This window comes from Hippocampus zosterae, chromosome 3, assembly GCF_025434085.1.
Source record: "Hippocampus zosterae strain Florida chromosome 3, ASM2543408v3, whole genome shotgun sequence".
NCBI classification, from domain to species: domain Eukaryota; kingdom Metazoa; phylum Chordata; class Actinopteri; order Syngnathiformes; family Syngnathidae; genus Hippocampus; species Hippocampus zosterae.
The window spans coordinates 4,017,561-4,040,972 of NC_067453.1; the positions used below are offsets into that span (position 1 = coordinate 4,017,561).

The following is a 23,412-nucleotide window of genomic DNA, read 5'->3' on the forward strand; positions in this document are numbered from 1 at the left end:
CCTGATCGAACCTCCTTTGGGGCCAGTTCCGGCCCGCGGATCGTATGTTTGACACCCCTAGTTTTCGCAGCAGAGCAGCTGGGGTTGCATCATGTTGATCAGCTGATTGAGTCGCTGTCAGCAGGCCGTTGGCGAGTAGAGCACTGGAGAAAAAGAAAAAAAACACAGGCTGCTGCCAGTGTCCTGCTCTGAGGAGGCCGAGAACCGAAAGGAATCTGTAAAACATATTTCACAAGACAAACAAAGGATGCTGGACAGCAGGATCAGTAAGCAGAAAGCAAAGCCCAAAAACTAAGAGAAACGGTATAAAAAAGTACTTGGGGCTGACTCACTCCACAGATGACAGGACTAGAGAAAAGTAGAGCAATCAAAAATTGTACTCAAATAAGAGTACTGGTACTGTTACAAATTCTGTCAGAAAAATAGGACTCAAGTCAAGTGTGAGTGTAAACATTTATACAGCGGTAAAAGAAATTGTCATCGGTTTGGTTTTTTTACGCCTTTAATCCTAAAGACCTTCCTTTAAGAAGTGTATTTTGTGTTTACTTGTGTTGATGTTTAAATTTGTTAGATTATCTGAAACATTGAAGTGTTACAAAAGAAAAAAAAACAAGAAATCAGGAAGGGGAAAAAGAACCCAAAGTTCACATTTGGTGAAATGAATTAAATGCTTTGAACATACAATATTCCTTTATCTTTATAAATTACGGGAATAATGACAGTTTGGGGTGGCACGGTGGTTCGCCTCGGATTACAAAGGTCCTGGATTCGATACGCCTTCCGATGTAGAGTTTCAGAATCAGCCATCTTTGTTGTTGTCAGTGGCCTCGAACGCTTTCAGGTCGGAACTGGGACAATCCGAGTGGGATATTTCTTACGTTAATTAGAAAACAGACGCCTGCTCATTGGAAGAAGTCTTTGTGTAGGTGGAGATTCATGTCTGGGAGGGGGTTCCCCTCAATTTAAGGGACGATCAAATACAATAAATACTATACATATCATACATACAGTGAAATGTTTTTGCCATGTTAATCAGACATAAAAGTGTCGTCTGTGAGAAATGCGATTGGAAGTTTGTTTGTATGACTGTATTTTGATTGTACGAAACACACTTGTTACATACAAGATACAATGCCAGGCTTTGCTTAATTGGTGTACAACACAATGTCATTAATTACAATAACAGGCTAGGAAGACGTGAAATCATTGTTTAAAGGTAGATTAAAATACTGTAGATGATGACAAATTTGCATCCCCATCAGATCTTCTATGGGCCCAGATAAAGTGACAGCTGGGTGACCTTTAGTGCTTCTGGTCCTCATCCGGCTCCCTGAGACCCTGGCTATGTAATTTCCTGCCCGTCATCTCCATGATGGCCTGGACCTCTGGATCCCTGTCCAAGACACTCCCCTTACCCACACCTTCTTCAACCTGAAGCGGAAAATAAAAACATTGCATTGCATTTATTAATATTACAGGTGGGAAATGGAAACAGATGGATGTTGGTGATCAGTGTACAGTGTTCCCTCACTTATCGGGGTTAATGGGGACCGCGACCCGGCCCCGATAAGTCAAAAACCGGTAAGGCCAGACATAGTCTCTCCAGCGTGTCCTGGGTCGTCCCCGGGGCCTCCTGCCAGTGCGACATGCCTGGAACACCTCACCAAGGAGGTGTTCAGGAGGCATCCTAATCAGATGGCCGAACCACCCCATCTGGCTCCCCTCGATGTGGAAGAGAAGCGGCTCGACTCCGAGCCTCTCCCAGATAACTGAGCTTCTCACCTTATCTCTAAGGGTGAGTTTGTGTGTTTGTGAGACAGTGCACACAATATCCATTCTTGAAAATGACTGGCCTGTGGTCTTAGTACTGTAGGAGTCAATTTCCATCATTAAAATGTTGGTGTGTGACATTTACAATAAATCTGGCTGAGCGGAGGTCCGTGTGTGTGTGTGTGTGTGAGAGAGAAGAAAGGATGTGGTGATCTTTATGTGTGCTCATGTGTATAATGTGGCTCTTTGCTGTACCACAGTAAAAAAATGGCTCTTCGTTTCTGACTGGTTAGCTACCCTTGACCGAGAAAATAACAGTATGTTAACTCACTTCTAAATAGAAGTAGGATTCTTGAGTGCCTTACTACATTGACGGTCTTCTGTAATTTACGAGTGTGCAATGGCCCACTCAACTCGTGTGCCCAATAACTTTTGGCGTAGCATGACTGACGTAATAAAAGCACACTGCAGTGAATGAGTGACCGAATAATCATCCGACACAATGAATAGATAATGACATTTATTGTAAATATCGATTTTAATTTATATTTTTGAGTATGTTGAAATCCTATTATCATACAGTAATCCTTCGTTTATCGTGGTTAATGGGGACCAAAACCACCCACAATAAACAAAAATCCGTCAAGTAGCAAACCCCCCTTGTAAATGTACATGTACATGTGTATGAGTATAAAAAATATTTATGAGGCCAAATTTAATTGTATAGAAGTAAATTTTGTAGTAATTAACATTACTATATACTAATGGATTTAAACACGTATAAGTTAGGTTAGGTTAGTGTATGAATAACAAAATACAGTAAACATTTACATGTAGTACTGTGTAAGTTGCTCTATGTGACTCGCTGTTGTTTTGCTGACTTTTGCTGCTTCTCGCGGACCGTTTGCGGACTTAAATGTATTTTTTTTTTTTTATGAATATGTTTGAAAAAATCCGCGATGCACTGAAGCCGCGATAAAGGAACCGCAAAATAGCGAGGGATCACTGTATTTATTTCATTTGGGTTAGGTGTGCCCAAGTCCGGTCCTCAAGAGCCCCTATCCGGCCTCTTTTGGATGTTTCCCTCCTCCAACACTCCTAATTTGAATGATCAACTCATCAGCAAGCTTTACTGAAGCCTGATAAGGATCCTGTCCATTTGAATATGTGTGTTGGGACAGACAGGATATGGGCTGTCAAGAACCGGACTTAGACACACCTGATTTATTATTATTATTATTAGAATTAGAATAATTAATTATTCTTATGTCTGTGGGAAATTTTTATTTCCTGTACATACCGTAGCATTAAAAGAATCTTGCTATGACAATTTTGCACCGCAACTCAATTCTGATATTTTTTCCCATATGGAACACGTATCTGACTTTTTCATGCAGTGTGGAGTACAATACCATTTTTTTTCTAATCCATCCTAGGTTTATTTTGTTTGGTTTGCATCTAAATCGGATATGTGTGTAATGCTTTTGCAGTATGAACACTCATCTGCACACATCCGACCTATTCATCAAAAGACCAATACGCACTCAGCACAGGTAGTTGAGATTCCTTGAGAAACGATAACATCGTCTATGAATTTGCAGAGGTGTTTTGAGAAACACTGGTTGTCTTTACATTTGACTTTATTTAATCCCACTTGAAACATCAGGTGTGAACTCGATATTTGTGGTGAGAGTAGAAATTCAGCCAAGGAGAAAGTTTCCCCCCCCCCTTTTTTTTCTTTTTTTTTTGACGTTACCTTGTGTTTTTTGTAGGAGTCTCCATTATATGAGGTGGTTGAGGAGCGTTATGTCATATCACCAAAATATTTCTACCTCCTCCCACCTTCTTTCTGTAATGTGAATGAGTACTTAAAAAGATTGGATTTAACAAAAATATGAATTGCGCATCACACCCTGCAGGCTGAAGAAGAAGCTTATTTGTCCTCAGATAATGAGAATTGGGTGCTCTTACCTCCTCCGGCTCATGGGGCTTTCCAACTGCCCATACTTCCATTGAATCCAAAATAAAGTCCTCATCTCCCGAGAGTTGAGGGCTTCCAAAGGTAGTACATTTTGGCCGTGCACGGCTGTGACCATGTCCAAAATCACTATCCAACCATAGCCCAAAGTAGCTATGCTGGCCGCCCATGCCCTGGTAAAGAAATGAACAAAACGCATTTTCAAAACAAAATGTAATTGGACTTTTAAAAATAATGATGCATAACTCAAGTTTGAGCACATAAAGATACATTGTAGAAAATAACTAAGAAGAACTTTTACTTTCTTTGCACCAGCTGATCCACTGTTGGAAATTATATGTGCAGAGTAAGGTCAGGATTTTTATTGCCCGAAGAGGCAACATGGGCTCGCCGATCGGAGGGGCCAAAGGGATTGGGTGCAAAGTGAGCTTTGTTGTTATTGTTGATTTGCCGGGAGTAAATCACATTCTTCTCCTGCCTCATGCTCGAAGGGTGTTTGGTGTGCTTTTTATTTAAAGTTTGAACATTACCCTCTCTCTATAAAGAGCAACCAAATACTTAGTTATTCAAATCTGACCACTTGCGCTTGTCTACTCCGTACAGTTAAGCATGTTTAGCTTGTTTATTCATTCATTCATTCATCTTCCAAGCCGCTTGATCCTCACTAGGGTCGCGGGGGGTGCTGGAGACTATCCCAGCTGACTTCGGGCAGTAGGCGGGGGACACCCTGAATCAGTTGCCAGCCAATCGCAGGGCACACAGAAACGAACAACCATTCGCACTCACACTCACACCTAGGGACAATTTAGAGTGTTCAATCAGCCTGCCAGGCATGTTTTTGGAATGTGGGAGGAAACCGGAGCACCCGGAGAAAACCCACGCAGGCCCGGGGAGAACATGCAAACTCCACACAGGGAGGCCGGAGCTGGAATTGAACCCGGTATCTCTGCACTGTGAAGCCGACGTGCTAACCACTGGACTACCGGGCCGCTAGCTTGTTTATTATTTCACTTTATTTTAACTGTTTTGTTAAGCGCTTTGTTACAGCTGCCGCTGTTGTGAAAGCGCTATATAAATCAGCATGTATAGTATTGTATTGTAACAAGAGATACTGCGCATTCTCATAAACTAACTGTACATTTAATATTTTAGCTCAAATTAAGTTACAGTACAGCGTGCACTGTCAAAGTTTTGTCTCACCAGTCCGTTGGGCATGGTCTGCTGCTTCTGGTTGAGGTACATAAAGTGTTGGTTGTAACCTGTAGCTGTATGAACTCTCAGTCTGGGGAACACAGAGAACAGGAAACACCTGGAGTCACCTGGACAAGCACCAACACACACACAGGCAACACAAAAATATACACTATGAAGATATGACAGAACGACGAACCGATTACCCACAGTATTCAAATCATTCCACAGCAACGAAATACATTTTGTTACTTCCTCATTTTTACCCGCCCTTTTGACAGTTTTGTTACTGCCCTAGTGCAACATCAATTGATTTTGACCCCAAATGGTGGAAATAATTTTGTTCAATTATTGTTATTCAGTTCTAAAAATACATTTTGATCCCGTGATATATGTACATATGTTACACATATCCAGATATCTATATACCATATACCTCTCTACAGTATACTTTTATATATAACAGCTATGCCCTGCCAGTGATCAGATACCCTGAACGTATAATAAGGTGGCCAAAGGAAGAGATTCAGACCACGGACGTTAACACCCGACCGAAAGCTCCTAACCATGAATGGAGGGTCCCAAAGACCCTGAGACTGTACGCAAGCCGAAAGGAAGGAGGCTGGGGACTAGTGAGTGTGAGAGCCACTGTCCAGGATGAAACATCCAAGCTCCATGAATACATCAAGGAGAAGGCTCCAACGGATGACGTACTCAGAGAATGTCTCAGACAATGGGGAACAGAGGATGAGGCGCTGGAAGAGGGACCATCATGGGAGGACAAGCCCCTACACGCGATGTACCACCGGACCAGAACTGAAGTGGCTGATCTCAAGAAGTCCTATCAGTGGCTATAGAGGGCTGGCCTGAAGGACAGCACAGAGGCACTCATCCTGGCTGCTCAGGAGCAGGCCCTGAGCACCAGAGCCATTGAGGCCCAGATATACCACACCAGACAAGACCCAAGGTGTAGGTTATGCAAAGAGGTACCTGAGACAATCCAACACATAACTGCAGGGTGTAAGATGCTGGCAGCGAAAGCCTACATGTAACGCCACAACCACGTGGCTGGCATAGTCTATCGAAACATCTGTGCTTGAGTATGGACTGGAAACCCCAAGGTCAAAATGGGAAACAACTCCGAAGGTGGCGGAGAATGACAGAGCGAAGATCCTGTGGGACTTCCAGATCCAGACTGACAAGATGGTAATGGCAAACCAACCCGATATCGTGATCATAGATAAAGGGCAGAGGAAAGCCGTTGTAGTGGATGTAGCGGTCCCAAGCGATGGAAACATCAGAAAGAAGGAACATGAGAAACTCGAGAAATACCAAGGGCTCAGAGAGGAGCTGGAGAGAGCCTGGAAGGTAAAGGTGACAGTTGTGCCTGCGGTGGTCGGAGCACTCGGGGCAGTGACCCCCAAACTGGATGAGTGGTTGCAACAGATCCCGGGAACAACATCGGACATCTCAGTCCAGAAATGTGCAGTGCTGGGAACAGCAAGGAGACTGCGCAGAACCCTCAAGCTTCCTGGCCTCTGGTAGAGGACCCAAGCTGAATGAGGGACGGACACCACCCGAGGGGTGAGACGAGGATATACATTTTTTTTATATACAGTATATATACACATGCACACACAGCGAGAGAGACAGAGAAACTGTATATAATTATATCCGTAAATTTCATCTGATGGCCCAATATAATGTTTATCATATACACACATACACACACAAACATACTCGGGTTTTGTGTGCCCGTCCCCCACCCCCAATTGAATTGTGCATTTGTGTTGGCCACTTTTTGACCGATGACAATTTCATTTTGCGCTTAAGAGTGCAATAAAATAAAAATATAAAATAAAATGTTGATATGACAGATCCATTTCTCACCCTGGAATTGTGGTTTGACTTCCCAGCTGAGGGAGGCAAAGCCACCAAAAACATGTCCTTTTGTGTCTTTGATGAGCAGCAAGGTGGGCCCACATTTAGTTAGACCTGCCACCATCCTTGTGAAGCTCTCACCATGCAACAGTGTGGAAAACACAAGTCTCCATGGTGCATTACATCTGTCAGGCAGCTGTAAAGTTTAAACATTTGTATGATGAAACAACATGACACAGTCACTTCATATCAGTATTCTCGTGCCTAAAATGGTTGATTACGATTATTTGTACTGTCAAATTACTTAAATGCAAACAAGAGAAAAGTCACAGATGCATTTACTGAAAGGATTGTACTGCATTGTACATTTAACACAATGTGAAATTAATCGCTGTATTTAGTAATATAGGGCGGCCCGGTAGTCCAGTGGTTAGCACCTCGGCTTCACAGTGCGGAGGTACCGGGTTCGATTCCAGCTCCGGCCTCCCTGTGTGGAGTTTGCATGTTCTCCCCGGGCCTGCGTGGGTTTTCTCTGGGTGCTCCGGTTTCCTCCCACATTCCAAAAACATGCGTGGCAGGCTGATTGAACACTCTAAATTGCCCCTAGGTGTGAGTGTGAGTGCGAATGGTTGTTCGTCTCTGTGTGCCCTGCGATTGGCTGGCAACCGATTCAGGGTGTCCCCCGCCTACTGCCCGAAGACAGCTGGGATAGGCTCCAGCACCCCCCGCGACCATAGTGAGGATCAAGCGGCTCGGAAGATGAATGAATGAATGAATTTAGTAATATATGTTTCAATCTTAAACAGCAACAAGTAATGTAAATTTGTATTCATTGACCTACTGGTACAACATTTTTGGGACAAAGTGACAAAGATGATTCGTGAAATTATGAACTCGTGTTCGTTTCAAATGTCCATCTTTTGCTCTAGCTGGGAGTGAATTTCACTCGAGCAATTTCAAGCTCTAGAAAATGATTGCTGTACAGAGTGTTGCTTGAATTTATGTGTCAGGTACTGTTTTTTTTTTCACTCCCTAAGTCAGGGGTGGTCAACCCGCGGCTCGCGAGCCGCATGCGGGTCTTTGGCTGGTTCAATGCGGCTGTCGGGCTTTCACACGACAAGCGTAGAAAACACCTCGGCAGTGACGATGCCATTCAAACAAAGGTGCTAACTACACAAAACGTACTACGTCAGCCTATCATCAATCCCGTTACTTGATTGACATAAAGGGCAACCAATCAGATGACTGTATCACCGCTCATGCGCAAACAAATGCGCTAAACGGTAAGCTCGTCAGCGAATTACCTCAGATTTTGAGGTAGGGGTGCCCAATACGTCAATCAGAATCGACCGGGAGCCAGCGATTTGGTCCCAAGTCGACCGCAAGGGGTAGGAGGAGGAAATGGGTGGGGTAAAAAAGATTTCTTTGTTTGTATCTTTAGCTGTCGTTCATTGTGTGTTCTGATTGTTGCTCATCGTGGTGTGCGTGCATTTGTGCACAAGTACACTGGTGGGCACCCGCGTGAGTATGTGTGTGTGTGTGTGTGTGTGTTTGCACCTGCGCGATTGGGTTGTTCGTGGGAAGTCAGTCGCTTCAAAAGTCGATCTTTGGCCAAAAAACGTGTGGTGTGTGTGTGTGTGTGCGCATGCGTGTGCGCATGCGTGTGCGCAAGCACGCGTGCGTGGAAGGGTATGATGTGGCTCTTTGCAGTAACACAGTAAAAAAATTGTCTCTTCGTCTCTGACTGGTTGGCCACCCCTGCCCTAAGTAGTCATAAAATAAAACTATCGTCATGATCGATGTCGACACTGTATTTTCTCGACCATATGACACACTGTAGTTAAAGGCATAGTGTCAGTTACGGGTGCCATTTTGTATTTAACACATACCCAAGACGCATTGTATTATTGGACGCAAGCACGGTAAAACGGTGCAGTCGGTAATGGGACCGAAGTGAGGCCGGCAAAGCGGCAGAATAAAGGATTAAAATCTCCCAAAAAGGGTCTCCATTTAATGTTACACAGAACATTACACGTTTTACAGTAGTAGGATCAGAAATTGGCCAGGTTTTCCTTGAATTCCGACAGATGTCGCTGCGCCACGGTCATCCTTGCTCGGATGGATAGATGTCGCCGTTTCATAAAGCGAAAGCCCCAAGCACAATGTTGTTTTGCACAATGCACATAACTGGCACCTTCTGTGGGTGTGCCTTTAGCGTCCTCTTCCACGCCCACCCTTCCCACTTTAACGTTGGCATGCTGTCCTCAGTTACATCCTCCTTTCCTATGTATAAGTCGGCAATCATGTCGGCAGATCAGTCTGTCAAGCGGACCCCTCATTGAAGTCATGCAACATCATTGACAGATTTTGGAATGCGGTGCATAAAAAAGGTGACCTGCATTATTAGGTGCCCTGTTCATTTTGGAGAAAATTCAAAACTTATTTGCATCTCATGGTCGTAAAAAAAATACGGTATTCAAAATTCAAGTGACTCAAGGTGCAACAAAAGTGTGAGTGCTGTAGTGTGTCAGACACAAACCTGCGGTGCAAGAAACATGAGGGTGGGAATATCCAACAGACACCGGCGTAGATCTTTCCAGGGTGTCTCCTTACAAGGAGGCAACAGAGGGAGTGCTGGCCGCAGACTTAGCCAAACGTTTAGTCCCTCAGCTACCAACATCTCCAGGTACAAAGATACCTGGGGTACTCTAAAGATCCAGTCCTCCAAACAGGCAACATCATAGCCTCCCTGGTCTTTCAAGATAAAACACTTTTGTCATAACCCACACAACTCGACTTTATTCGCAGCATTTAAAACACAGCTGAAACAAATTGTAATACATGAAGAAAAATCAAACATTCAATGCCAAGTCACCCATGGCTTTTACCAAGCAGATTTTGATTTGAATAAAAGTTTCCTTTTTTCGTTGAGACAGTTTTCTTTGCAAGCTGTCACTGCAACAGTGTGTGATGAAAATTTTCAATAACTTTTCATCTTAAACATCTTTTGATTAAACATGTAACGTTTGAAGATGATCAGACAAATACCCAAGCATGAGTTGAATAAAATAAGACAAAATATGAACTTTACAAAAGGCCAAAGACAGCAACAAATTCAGGAGAAATTCATCTCCCACACAGCACAAATATGGTTCAGTGTGTGAACAAAGATTGGTGAATTTTTGTTCATGTGCAGGTCCTCAAAAATGCAATTTATGATTGAGTGTAATATAATAAAATTAAATATAAATGTTTTCTACAGAAACAATAGGAACCCCGCAGAAGTCACCGATTCGGCCTCGTAATAACAATGATTAAAAAAAAAATAATAGAACAACATCTACACAATGGAATTTCCGGAGAAACGGCTTGTGAATCATTTGTCAGTCAAAAAAAAATTGGGAATTCAGGGAGCAAAACAAAAACTATTTGGGGCTTTTATTCTTTTTATGTTTTGAAAAACATTTATTAGAGGAACAATTTAGAGTGTGAAGTGTTTAAATCGGTCAAAAATGTAGTAATTAGATCAAAACAACATGTTTAAAAGGAAAATGTTGGGCTTTTAGTTAAAACATTTTAAAACAACCTTTTGGGATGCGCTGAAAAGTTCAAAAGTGAATCAGTCAAAAAAATTTAGAAATTAGATGACAATCCTATTTTCGGCTTTTATTTTGAAATTTGGACAAAGAATTTGCGGTCGGGATCAGATGAACAGTTTAAAGTTGGAATGGTTCGAATTAGACAAAAAAATTATGATTTTTGTCTTTTAATAACCATTAAAACCATAAAAAAAATAATGGTGGGATGAGATGAAAAGTTTAAAGTTGAAATGTTTGAATCTGTGAAAAAAAATTAGAATTGAGAGGGAAAAAAATTAGAATTGCAGTAGAGATTAGCTAAGCGGTTTAAAGTTGCTCAAACAAAGTTTTGCAGTTTGAACATGAAGTATCTTGTCTTTGTAATGTATTTAATTAAATATAGGACATGATTTGCAGATCATTGTGTTATTTTTATTTCTGTTGAAAACAAAGTCCCAAGGTCATTGGAATTGGGTTTGCTGAATAACCTACACACACTAAGGTGTGACATTAAAAACATAAAACCAGCCAAGGGGCATCCAAACACTCCTGCAACACCTTCATTCTGTCTTTATAATCATAATCGAAAGACACTGCAAATGTCACCAGTTTACCTGTGGATTTCAGTTCTGAGCACATCTGCTCTGCCAAGAGTGTCACACCCTGGGAGCCATCACCCATTTTGTCTGGTTTCCACCCCTGGAGGAGTCCTTTATTGACGACAATATGAATTACAGCAGAGATCAGATCCTGTAAGAACTATAAAAAAAACATGTCTCAGGTGGATGCAAAAACAAGTACCGGTATATTTCGACTGAGCATTTCCTCACCTCTGATAATTGCTCAAAGGTGACGACCTTGAAGCATGCTCCATCCAGGGTCATAGCCATAATCAAAGGAGCTCGTTCTTCTGCGGTACCCTGCAGGGTGTCTGCAAGGAAGATGACCAACTGCTCGCGACAAACTCCTGAAGCGGGGGTTGGATTGTCTTTGCCAACTGCTGTGGTTCCAAAGTCAATACTACACATACAATGGTATGTCCGCCTTACCATGGAGTCTGGTGCCAGCATGCACATGGAGGACTGACAACACACAACAATTAGCTATTGCATGTAAATATTCAGTAAATATTTTTTTTCTGGTAGCTATAAAGATCAACATTTTCTTTTTTTTAATCACTTCATATGGATCATACTACCTGCAGCATCTCGAAGGTGAGAGTATTTCCTGCAGGTGTTTTCTTTTGGGCTCCTGCAGGGACATTGCCTTGAAGGCGTTCAAACACTCCTTGAATCACTGGCCGATCTTCTGGACGGAAGCGGGACAGTCGCTTTTGTACCAGCACACTCTCATTGTTGCCCATGGTACGTCACATTCGTGGCATGATGCTTGCATGGAGCTGGGTACAAAAATATTTGGAGTGAATCTCTTTTTATTATTTGAAAGCTCTGTAGTCCTTGTGCCTCTGTTTACATGTTAGAGCTTCCAACTAGAATCTATCAAGGTTACCGTGCTCGTCGAAGAGGAATAGTAAAGTAGCAAGTACGATAAGGGTTTGGAGAAATAAGTGATGAATCCCGTTACATTATTTTCAAGCTCCTCTGTTCTGAACACCCTGTTTTCATGTTGGATGACTCAAAGAGCAACGTATAGATTCAAAAACAAGGTATGATTTATTTATTTGCAACTAGGGCTGAACAATTTTTTTCCGAAAATTTGTGATTGTGATGTAATTTGCAATTATTTTTGTGCAAGTTCTTCAAGACAAGAAAAAAAAACATCCTGTACTTTTCCCAGCTGACTTCGGGCGAAAGGCAGACTAAACCCTGAACTGGTTACCAGTCATTTGCAGGGCACACACAAAGGTGATCCCACGTCACACATGTCAGGCGAATGTACAACCACACCATCAGCGACTGACATGAGCATATGAACAGTATGCAATTAAAAAAAATGAGCACAACAGAGCAGAGATAATTTGTAAAGTGACTAAACTTGACACACTCTACCTTTAAAAATGCCTTTTCAGAGTACAATGACAAAAAAAACATCTAAACTGCCCAACATTCAATGCTTTTTTTCATGAGAAAACTATTGTTACAAGAACTAATATTAATTTTTTTTTTCCAATTAACAAGTAACGTCTCTTCACTGGAAAGAAAAGAAATACACAAACCTCTCTCTCAGAGAGAGAGAGAGAGAGAGAGAGAGAGAGAGAGAGAGAGAGAGAGAGAGAGAGAGAGAGAGAGAGAGAGAGAGAGAGAGAGAGAGAGAGAGAGAGAGAGAGAGAGAGAGAGAGAGAGAGAGAGAGAGAGAGAGAGAGAGAGAGAGAGAGAGAGAGAGAGAGAGAGAGAGAGAGAGAGATTCGAACAGAAGGCGCATGATTTGAAATGTGACCTCCTGGGAAGAAAGAAATAAAGTAGGTAGGTCGGTCGGTAGGTAGGTAGGTGTACTGAACAAAAAAAATGCTGCAAGAGAAGAAGCACGATTTAATGTCTGATGTCCTGGGTAATTTAGACTCAAGATCCGCACCATTTTAATTCACTGGCACACGGAGGTTTAATATACAACAACTGCAGCATTACAAACGATACATTAGCGATCCCTACCTAAAGCCGCCTCGATCTCGGTGCACACTGCACAAGGAAATGAGACAAGTAAGCTCCTTTGTATCACAGCGGGTATTTTCCGAGCGAAGAACCTGGATGGCTTTTGACAACACGAGACACACTACGAAAATACACAAACCTTTTAACAATTAGCCAATAGCAGTTGTCACTCCGAACCACCAGACACACGACTTCCGGACGTTGCGGAACATGACACAAATACCAGCCAGTAATTTGTCAAATGACGACCTGCTTTTTCGTGATTGGCCAATGAGGAGGTCAGGGACAAATGATATATATTTTTTTTTTTGGGGGGGGGGGCGCGCCAAGGGCAACGGTGAAACAGAACGTCTTTGTAAATGTTTGCTTTTACTATTTTGTTACTTTGTTAATGAAAATAAATTGCATTTATCCAACATATATGCATGCACAAAAGCAAAGCTAAACTATGAATACATTTGTTGACGTGTGGTCCATGTCTCTTTTGGCCATTACGTTTACAAAATATACAAAAACGACTGGTTATTTGGTTTTAGTTTTAAAATGGCCTTTAAAGTATAGCATTTATTTTGAATTACCGGAAGTTATAACCGACAGCATTTCCAATACTAACCAGGAGATGACGACAGCGTGCCAAAAAAACGATTGTGTCGCCTGTAAGCTCTCCCGCAGCTAAGGAGCCAGTCCTTCATGCAGCCTTAGCAGGGCCAAAGCTAATTTTGCCCAGCCAGAGATGCAGCTCGAACTGCAAGTGGACTGTTGGACTGTGTGTTGTTCGTGAAAAATTTTGACAGAAAATTTTGAAAATTTTCTGACGTGAAAGCATTCCGTCAGAGAGATTCTTTTTAACCATGCCACTGAATAATTGTTTACCTATGTGATGCTAAAACAGTGGGGGAATTTTTTTTTTTGATGGCATGGGCTCTATCATGGCTATTGTGTTCACCTGGCGCTTATCTTATAACCTCTTGAAAGCACTCTTTATAAAAGATATGTAGTGTCCATCTAACCATTCAGTAGGGATGAGCTGCTTCATCCTATGACAGCAGCAGTCAGTCCAGTATGTGCCCTTCCTCTCAGCGAAAGTCAGCCAGGAGAGGCCAGCAGCCATGTGTGAGCTTCGTGTGGATAACCACTCTCGAAAACAGTTGGATAGTCAGTGCACGGGCATGGTTAATAAAAATCAGATATAGAAAACTGGATATTAAATTCCAGCAAGGACAGCAACACTGATTGAGATAAGGTAGGCACAGTGACAGTCTGCTGAGCTTTGTTTTCTGCAAGATGCATGTCAATGTCATGCAATTGTATACTGAGCATAAAATGTCTGCATTATTGGTATAGTTTGCGTGACTTTATTCCTGGCTGTGTATTAAAAGCATCAGCGTGAATGGAGGTCCAAGGCAGTCCAACGCAAAAACTGAAAGAATGTCGGGAAGGCAAGGACAGGTCAGGAATGTCATACAGGAAGTGGTCTAGATTTAGACTTCCTCTTCATCCCATAGCTCCATTGGGTGGAGGCGGTGATGAGGTGCTTAACAAGCTGACAAAAATATAAACAGGATAGTTCTTGTTTGGACTTGTTTTTCCTCTTTCAGACTCACTCTCTCACATACAATAGATGTTCTGTTTTCTTTTGACAATCATAAAAGACACATTTTCATTATGTATGTAGTCTTTTTTAGCTGCCCACTTGTTTAGTGTGTATGCATCACACTATTTTTATATATTTGAGTCAATGTGATTATTTCTTGAATCGATTGGTGAATGGTGTTCAGCATTCATGAACCTTTGAACAGTGTATGAGGTATGCAGAGAAAAATACTTTTTGTCATCTCGCGACATCTCAATTGGAATACACATGGCACGGGTTGGCCGACTACGCCTCTTTTCCTTCATACATCTGGAGGAAACGGTGTCAGACACTTTTGGAGGAGCAGTTGCTCAAACTCGAAAAGAGGGGATATGGAATTTCTTTTGTATATAAACAAAATCAATATAATACATACACAAAATGCTAATTTCCAAAAATAGCAGGATGGCACTGTGATCGACCTGTTTGCACATTTGCCTCACAGTTCAGAGGTCCAGAGATTGATTCCAAGGTCCTGCCTTATAATGCTGACCTTCAAAGGAGACAAATCATGCTAACTGCTCCAAATTATTTTGGGCGGAAAGGGTCATGGCAAAAAAAGGCAGAAAATTCTTTTTTCAAGATGAATTTCTGCCTATTATCAGTAAATAAATATGAGGAAATATGATTATTAAATTTCCTAGTCGACTACACTGTTTTATGACCCTAAATATTGAGCCACTAAAATTTTAAGTCCAAAACCACCGTGCTCCAACTAGAAAACATGTTAGTCTGAAGCCTGGGTTGTGTGCATTATTCATTGGTATTTCCTATAAATCTGTGTTCAATTGATTAAAATTCATAAGATAAGGAGATTTCCTGGAATGACAACCATATCTACTTGACTTACCCCTGACATTGATGGCTCTGACTGCCCCAATCACTCACTCGTGCTGTTTTCACATGAAAACTTGCATAAAGATAAATAAAATAAGATAAGATATCCTTTATTTGCCCCACACTGGGGAAATTTAAAGTCAACAGCAGCAAGATTGTGTCCCGAGGGACACGGTCAAATGCGTTCTCCAAGTCCACAAAACACATGTAGACTGGTTGGGCAAGTTTCCACGTACCCTCGAGGACACTGCTAAGGGTGTAGAGCTGGTACACAGTTCCACGGCCGGGACGAAAATCACACTGCTCATCCTCAATCTGAGGCTCGACTTCCTGACGGACCCTCCTCTACAGCACCCCTGAATAGACCTTACCAGGGAGGCTGAGGAGTGTGATCCCTCTGTAGTTGGAACACACCCTGCAGTCCCCCTTTTTAAAAAGAGGGACCACCTCCCCGGTCTGCCAATCCAGAGGCACTCTCCCCGATGACCACGCGATGTTGCAGAGGCGTGTCAACCAGGACAGCCCCACAGCATCCAGAGCCTTGAGGGACTCCGGGCGGATCTCATCCACCCCTGGGGCCTTGCCACCGAGGAGCTTTTTAACCAACTCGGTGACTTCAACCACAGAGATAGGAGAGCCCACCTCAGGGTCCTCAGACTCTGCTTCCTCCGATGAAGGCGTGTTGGTGGAGTTGAGGAGGTCTTCGAAGTACTCTGCCCACCGGTTCACAACGTCCCATATCTAAGTCAGCAGCGCCCCACCCCCACTGCACACAGTGTTAGTGGTGCACTGCTTCCCCCTCCTGAGACGTCAGATGGTGGACCAGAATTTCCTCGAAGCCGTCCGGAAGTCGGCTTCCATGGCCTCACCGAACTCTTCCCATGCCCAAGTTTTTGCCTCGGCGACCACCGATGCGGCGTTCCGCTTAGCTAGTCGATACCTGTCAGCTGCCTCTGGGGTCCCACAGGCAGTAAAGGCCTGATAGGACTCCTTCTTCAGCTTGACGACATCCCTTACTGCTGGGGTCCACCAGCGAGTACGGGGGTTGTCACCACGACAGGCAACCAACCACCTTACAGCCACAAGTCAGATTGGCCGCCTCAACAATAGAGGCGCGGAACATGGTCCGTTTGGACTCAATGTTCCCCGCCTCCCCCGGGACATGGGAAAAGCTCTTCCGGAGGTGGGAGTTGAAACTCTTTCTGACAGGGGATTCCGCCAGATGCTCCCAACAAACCCTCACAATACGTTTGGGTCTGCCAGGATGGACTGACATCCTCCCCCACCATCGGAGCCTACTCACCACCAGGTGGTGATCAGTTGACAGCTCCGCCCCTCTCTTCACCGAGTGTCCAAAACATGCGGCAGCAAATCCGATGATACAACCACAAAGTCAATCATCAAACTGCGGCCGAGGGTGACCTGGTGCCAAGTGCACATATGGACACCCTTATGTTTGAACAAGGTGTTCGTTATGGACAATCCGTGACGAGCACAGAAGTCCAACAACAAAACACCACTCGAGTTCTGTTCGGGGGGGCCGTTCCTACCAATCATGCCCTTCCAGGTCTCACTGTCATTGCCCACGTGAGCATTGATGTCCCCCAGCAGAACAAGGGAGTCCCCAGCCGGAATACTCTCCTGCACACCCTCCAAGGACTCCAAAAAGGGTGGGTATGCTGAGCTGCTGTTTGGTGCATATACACAAACAACGGTTAGGACCCATCCCCCCACCCGAAGGCGGAGGGAGGCAACCCTCTCATCAACCGGTGTGAACCCCAATTTACAGGCACTGAGCCGGGGGACAATGAGTATGCCCACACCTGCTCTGCGCCTCTCACCGTGAGCAACTCCAGAGTGGAAGAGAGTCCAACCCCTCTAGAGAGAACTGGTACCAGAACCCAGGCTGTGTGTGGAGGCAAGTCCGACTATATCCAGTCGGAACTTCTCGACCTCGCACACCAGCTCGGGCTCCTTCCCTGCGAGAGGTGACATTCCACGTCCCTAGAGCTAGCTTCTGCAGCCGAGGATCGGACCGCCAGGGTCTCCGCCTTTGGCTGCCGCCCAGCTCACACTCCACCCGACCCCTTTGGCCCCTCCCATGGGTGGTGAGCTCATGAGAAGGGGGACCCACGTTGCCTCTTCAGGCTGAGCCCGGTCGGGCCCCATGGATGTAGGCCCGGCCACCAGGCGCTCACCAACGACCACCCCCTCCAGGCCTGGCTCCAGAGGGGGGCCCCAGTGACCTGCGTCCGGGCAAGGGAAACTGAATTCCATTTTTTTTGTTCACCGTAAGGGGTCTATTGAGCCGTGCTTTGTCTGGTCCCTCACCTAGGACCTGTTTTCCCTGGGTGACCCCACCAGGGGCAAAAAGTCCCAGACAACTTAGCTCCGGGGATCATTGGGACACACAAACACCTCCACCACGGTAAGGTGACGGCTCAATGAGGGGTAAATGAGATATGAAACTGTTAACCCCGATTCACACCAATACATTTCAATGTGTCAAATGTGTCTCTTCGGGGCGGGTGGGGGTGGGCATAGTGAGATGACAGAGCAATGTAGTGAACCAGCAGCTTCAGAAAATTAAAGAAAACAAATTTCAATCTCTGAAACTTAACTGTTATGTTAAATTGGTTACTATCTTTATTCTTTCATACTTACTATGATTAAAAAAGAGAAAACATTGATTTTAAAGGATGATTTGGGGGCATTGGGCCATTTTATACACAAGTGTAGACAGTTTATACACAGCTTGTGTCACGATTCGGTTTAGGGACCAACAGGTGGCACTGTAGGGCTCCCCTTGCAGTTGCACACCTGTTCGTCATAGGTAATCAGGCCCATAAAAGGACTCCTGCCCGAACACTCGGTGTCGGGTCATTGTTGTTTTGCTACTGTCATGTTTGTTTGAGTCATGTTTTGGTTGCTGCTATGTTTTATCTTCAGTCATGATTTTGTTTGCTACTTTGGACTTTGTTTGCTTAGGATTTAGTTTTCTGTGTTTTATCAATACACATCTTCATATACACCCTGCTCCTCTCTCCTGCCTGCTTTTTGGGGTCCACCACCACCATGCAACGTGACAGAGCATCTGGTCTTATGTTCTTGGACCCTGGACAATAGGTGAGTGTAAAGTTGTAGCGCGTAAGTAGTAGGGCCCACCGGGCTTGACGTGAGTTCAGTCTCTTGGCAGAGCGAATGTATGCGAGGTTCTTGTGGTCGGTGTACACAGTGAAGGGTTCATTAGTCCCCTCGAGCCAGTGCCTCCACTCTTCTAGAGCTGAAACGACGGCCAGTAATTCACGATTTCCCACATCATAGTTGGTCTCCGCAGGACTGAGACGACGAGAGAAGAAGGCGCAATGGTGGAGTCTCTGGTCGACTGGGGAACGCTGCGACAATACCGCCCCCACTCCAGTCTCGGAAGCGTCCACCTCTACCACAAAAGGAACTTCGGGGTTAGGATGTTACAAAACAGGGGTGTTAGTGAAAGCCTTCTTTAATTCGCTAAACGCATTGTAGGCATCCGAGTCCCACCTAAAGGGGACCTTGACTGATGTCAACTGGGTTAACGGAAGGGCTCTCTGGCTATAGTTCCTGATGAATCGTCGGTAAAAACCCAAGAAACGTTGTAGCTGTTTCCTCGTGGTGGGTGTAGGCCACTCTACCACCGCCTTAGTCTTGGCGGAATCCGCTCTCAGCTGACCCTTCTCTATGACAAAACCAAGAAACGAAACTGACTCCACATGAAACTCGCATTTCTCTGCTTTAACGAAGAGTCGATTCTCCAAGAGACGCTGCAAGACTAGCCGGACGTGGTGTTGATGCTCTTTAAGCGTACGAGAAAAAATCAATATGTCATCCAGATAAACAAAGCAAAACACGTTCAGTAAATCTCTCAAAACGTCATTAATAAGACTCTGAAAGACTGCGGGTGCGTTGGTTAACCCGAAAGGCATGACCAAATACTCAAAATGTCCCAGTGGGGTCTTGAATGCAGTTTTCCATTCATCCCCCTCTCGTATGTGGACTAAATGGTAGGCACTACGTAGATCAAGTTTTGTGAAGATGGTTGCAGATTGGAGAGGGGCAAACGCGGAATCTAATAGCGGAAGTGGATATTTATTCTTTATAGTGATTTCATTAAGTCCCCGATAGTCTACACACAGACGTAATGACTTGTCTTTCTTTTCTATGAAAAAGAATCCAGCCCCCAAAGGAGATCTAGATGGTCTAATAAGGCCAGCGGCGAGGGAGGCGTCAATGTACTCCCTCAATGCTTCTTGTTCCTTGTGGGAAACTTGATACAAACGAGAACCTGGAATTAGCGAGTAAGTCGATGGCACAATCGTACGGCCGGTGAGGCGGCAAAGACTGAGCACGGTCCTTACTAAACACTTGTCGCAAATCATGATAGATGCTCAGGACTTTATCTAAACAAATAGATTCCGGCGGGTCGTTACGAGGAAGCCCTCTACCCCCCGCCGCAGACTGCAAACAGCGAGCATAGCAAAACGGACTCCAATTCTCAATTGCGGGGCGTTCCCATGAGATGACTGGATTATGGGTTCTTAGCCAGGGTAACCCCAGGATTAATGGTACAGATCTGGACCGCATCAGAAAAAACCTCCGATGTTCGACATGATTGCCCGATAACCTCAACATTATAGGCCCTGTGATCTGTTTAACTTCCGCCAGGAGTCGCCCATCAAGATCGTGAACCCTCTTGACCTCATTTAACTCCTCTACCGGACAAGCCAGTTTGTTAGCTATTTCTGTGTCCATGAAACAGTCGTCCGCCCCCGAATCCACCAATGCCCGAACCGGAAGAGTCAGTGATAGACCATAAAGAGTACCGTCCAACTCGAGTCTCTTGGGACGTCCTGCCCTGGACTCCTCGAGACCCACACGTCCTCCTACCAGCTGCAGGGGCTCCTCCTCTGCGTCGGCTGGGCTGGAACTCGAATGACGCTCGGGTCCGGATGGTCGCCTGGACTCGTGTTCAGCCGGCCGACTACCCGCACGTCGGGGTTGAAAACGGGTAGTTCCTTGTTCGTGCATGCGTTCCCTCTCACGCTCCCGCAAGCGGTTGTCCATGACGAGGGCCAGACTGATGAGCTCCTCCAGGTTGGTGCTATCATCGCGGGTAGCCAGTTCATCCTTTAAAGCAACACTTAACCCGCGGCGAAACAAACCACACAGCGCGCGGTCCCCGTAACCGCTACGGGCTGCCAAAATGCGAAACGAAATAGAGTATTCGGCCACTGATTGCTTTCCTTGCCGATACTCTAGTAACCGACCTTCGGCCTCTCTTCCCATCACTGGATGGTGGAAGACCCGTCGAAACTCTGCCACAAAATCAGGGAAGGAAGACCGAAGGCCGGGTTTAGCATTGCTCACTTCCAACGCCCATGATGCCGCCTGACCAGTCAATAGACTCATTATGAACGCCACCTTGGTTTTATCCTTGGCATAGCTGTAAGGTTGTTGGTCGAATACCAACGAGCATTGGTGAAGAAATTGTTCACCGAGCCCAAGTTCTCCACCATAACGCGGTGGGTGTGGGATATCGGGTTCCCGCTCCACCGGTGAACTCAAAATTTCGAGTCAATGGGCCAGCAGGGAGACCGTGCCCCGGAGTTCCGCGAGCGCTTGTTCCTGCTGACCCACCAGTTGTCCTTGGCTGGTCAAGGCGGTCATAATCTTGTTGAGGTCTGCGGGATCCATGTTGGCTGGAGTATTCTGTCACGTTGCATGGTGGTGGTGGACCCCAAAAAGCAGGCAGGAAAAACAGGACAGCCGCATCACCAGCGCTACCTGAAAGGGGGAAGGGTGTCGGCCGCAGACGCGCTCCGCCAGGCACAAGGTGGAATAGGGACCAATCCATCGTACCTGCGGGGTCCAGGTGGTCGGGTCATTGTTGTTTTTGCTACTGTCATGTTTGTTTGAGTCATGTTTTGGTTGCTGCTATGTTTTATCTTCAGTCATGATTTTGTTTGCTACTTTGGACTTTGTTTGCTTAGGATTTAGTTTTCTGTGTTTTATCAATACACATCTTCATATACACCCTGCTCCTCTCTCCTGCCTGCTTTTTGGGGTCCACCACCACCATGCAACGTGACAGCTTGCCCCCACTCTCCTCGATGCAGAAAAGCTCCCAGTAGGCTATGCTTCCTTTTCCGCTGGCCCTCCCTGCCACTCGCCACTATTCTACATAATTCTCTTCCACCCACTGCCCTCCCTTCCTGTTGGCCTCTCAGTCGGGAAATATCTGGGGGAGTTGGTCTAGTTTAGAGAAAAAGTAGAATGGATACGTGCTACTTCTCCATCCACCTTTTTTATTTTCCTCATATCTGTCGGGAGACTTGTGTGCAGACAGGCGACTAGAATCACAATGTCATCAGAGGATCATAGGAATGTTGGCGGCAAATCAGAAGGTAAGTGAGACAAACATATGCTCTTATTAAGTAAATAGCATAATTTCCTTGAAAGAGTCAGTAGATAACAGACAGTAATAGTAACATTGCAAAATTTCCTCCTTATCACTGACATCTCTCCCTTACTTGATGTTAATGCTGCTGCCATCGCAGTCAGTTTATGTGTTTGGACCTTAAAACAGCACTGCGTCTTTTTGTGTGTGGAATTGAAGTGTTCTTTGAGTGCTTGTGCTGGTTCTTTCCAGCCCTCCACACATGTTGACATGCACTGTACGCTAGTATACATTTGGCTGTTGAGGATATTATAGAACCTATAGGTGTGAATAAGAATCATTTGTATGGCAGACCCGAGTCTGTCCCGAGTCTGCTCTTGGACTTATTTAGGTATGTGGGCTAGGTCCAAAGTCCTGTGATCCTGAACTGTTGACATCATGTGGCAATAGCGGAATTTAAAAAATAATTCATCAACACAAATGCATTCAGATACTTCACCGTGTGTCAGCAGTCTGGCATTCTATTGTCACTTAGCCAGTAAATGCTGTTGTTGTGCTGGACCGGTATCTTGAGAGTGAGTTCTATCAATTATTGTTTTACATGTTCATTGATGATATTGATTTTGTTACTCAGGTTTTCACTTGGAATGAGTTGGAAGCTTTTCCTTCCATATTCCAAACCAAGCCTGTGAGGTTAGTTGAAACGACAAATTTGTACATGAGTTCTAATGTGAATGGTTTGCCGAGGTGAACATAGCTCTGTCACGTCCCGTGCCCGCCAGCAGGTGGCGGGCTTTTCCCTCCCAACTGCACACCTGTCCGTAATTTCGGGCTGATTATCTGGCTTTATTAAGTGGCTCGGGCAGTCCACTCACTGCCGGAGAATTCCACGCCGTGCCATTGTTCTCTCGTGCTAATTCCTCTATTGAAGATTACTCGTTGCCTTCTTGCCTTGTGGCCGTTACTCTTGCTATTTCGCGTTATTCACTAAATTGGTATACGTCTATATTGCCTAATCAGTACTCCCTCGCACTTTGTTTTTTCAGCGAGCGTTTTCGGTTGGGTTGTTTCCTTATTTCTTCCCTGGTCCTTATTTGACCAGCGTTTTTTGTTACTGTTTCCCTGTCGGGCTCTTTCTGTTCGTTATTAAAGACTTTTTGTGTTCATACAAAATCTTTTCGTGTCTGCTTTACCTGGGATCCAACTCGTTATTTTGTTGTGCACGAGGCGATCTTTCATCGCCTCGGGCACAACGTGACAGAATTCTCCGGCCAACATGGATCCCGCAGACATCGAAAAAATTTTGTCCGCTCTTTCCCGACAAGAGCAACAGATGAGTCAGCAGGGCCAAGCCATTAAGGAACTTCGCGGCGCGGTCTCCATGCTGGCTCATCGGTACGATGATTTAGAACCTCGGTTGGTCCGGGTGGAGGAGCAAAGACCATCTCCCCCGGGGTTCGTTCAATCATTCCTGAAGCGCCCTCCTCATATCCCACTATGAC

The 23,412-nt window shown here is 44.9% G+C and overlaps 2 protein-coding genes across 9 annotated transcripts in view; one reads left to right on the plus strand and one right to left on the minus strand.

The window, feature by feature from the left end:
• Positions 1-1,073: 1,073 nt before the first annotated feature.
• meak7 (MTOR associated protein, eak-7 homolog) lies at positions 1,074-13,230 on the minus strand. 2 transcript variants are annotated; one of them, XM_052060915.1, is made up of 9 exons: positions 13,008-13,162; positions 11,597-11,797; positions 11,229-11,480; positions 11,013-11,157; positions 9,360-9,574; positions 6,830-7,016; positions 4,949-5,067; positions 3,742-3,921; positions 1,074-1,431 (listed from the first exon to the last, which is right to left on the minus strand). In XM_052060915.1, the coding sequence occupies exons 2-9, from the start codon at positions 11,759-11,761 to the stop codon at positions 1,303-1,305; spliced, it is 1,392 nt and encodes a 463-aa protein (XP_051916875.1). In that variant the 5' UTR covers positions 11,762-11,797; positions 13,008-13,162; the 3' UTR covers positions 1,074-1,302. The 2 variants fall into 2 exon arrangements, with proteins under 2 accessions (XP_051916875.1, XP_051916874.1); XM_052060914.1 differs by lacking the exon at positions 1,074-1,431 and having other exon boundaries at positions 2,637-3,921; positions 13,147-13,230.
• An 855-nt stretch (positions 13,231-14,085) lies between these two features.
• exoc3l1 (exocyst complex component 3-like 1) overlaps positions 14,086-23,412 on the plus strand; it is a 48,710-nt gene continuing 39,383 nt past the window's right edge. For 2 of the 7 annotated variants that reach the window (XM_052060858.1, XM_052060863.1), the window contains exon 1: positions 21,687-21,917. In XM_052060858.1, coding sequence (XP_051916818.1) covers positions 21,875-21,917 — 43 coding nt within the window. In that variant the 5' untranslated portion in view covers positions 21,687-21,874. Of the gene's footprint in view, positions 14,251-21,685; positions 21,918-23,412 lie in introns of those variants that run through there. The other 5 variants (XM_052060859.1, XM_052060861.1, XM_052060860.1 and 2 more) reach the window with 5 other exon arrangements.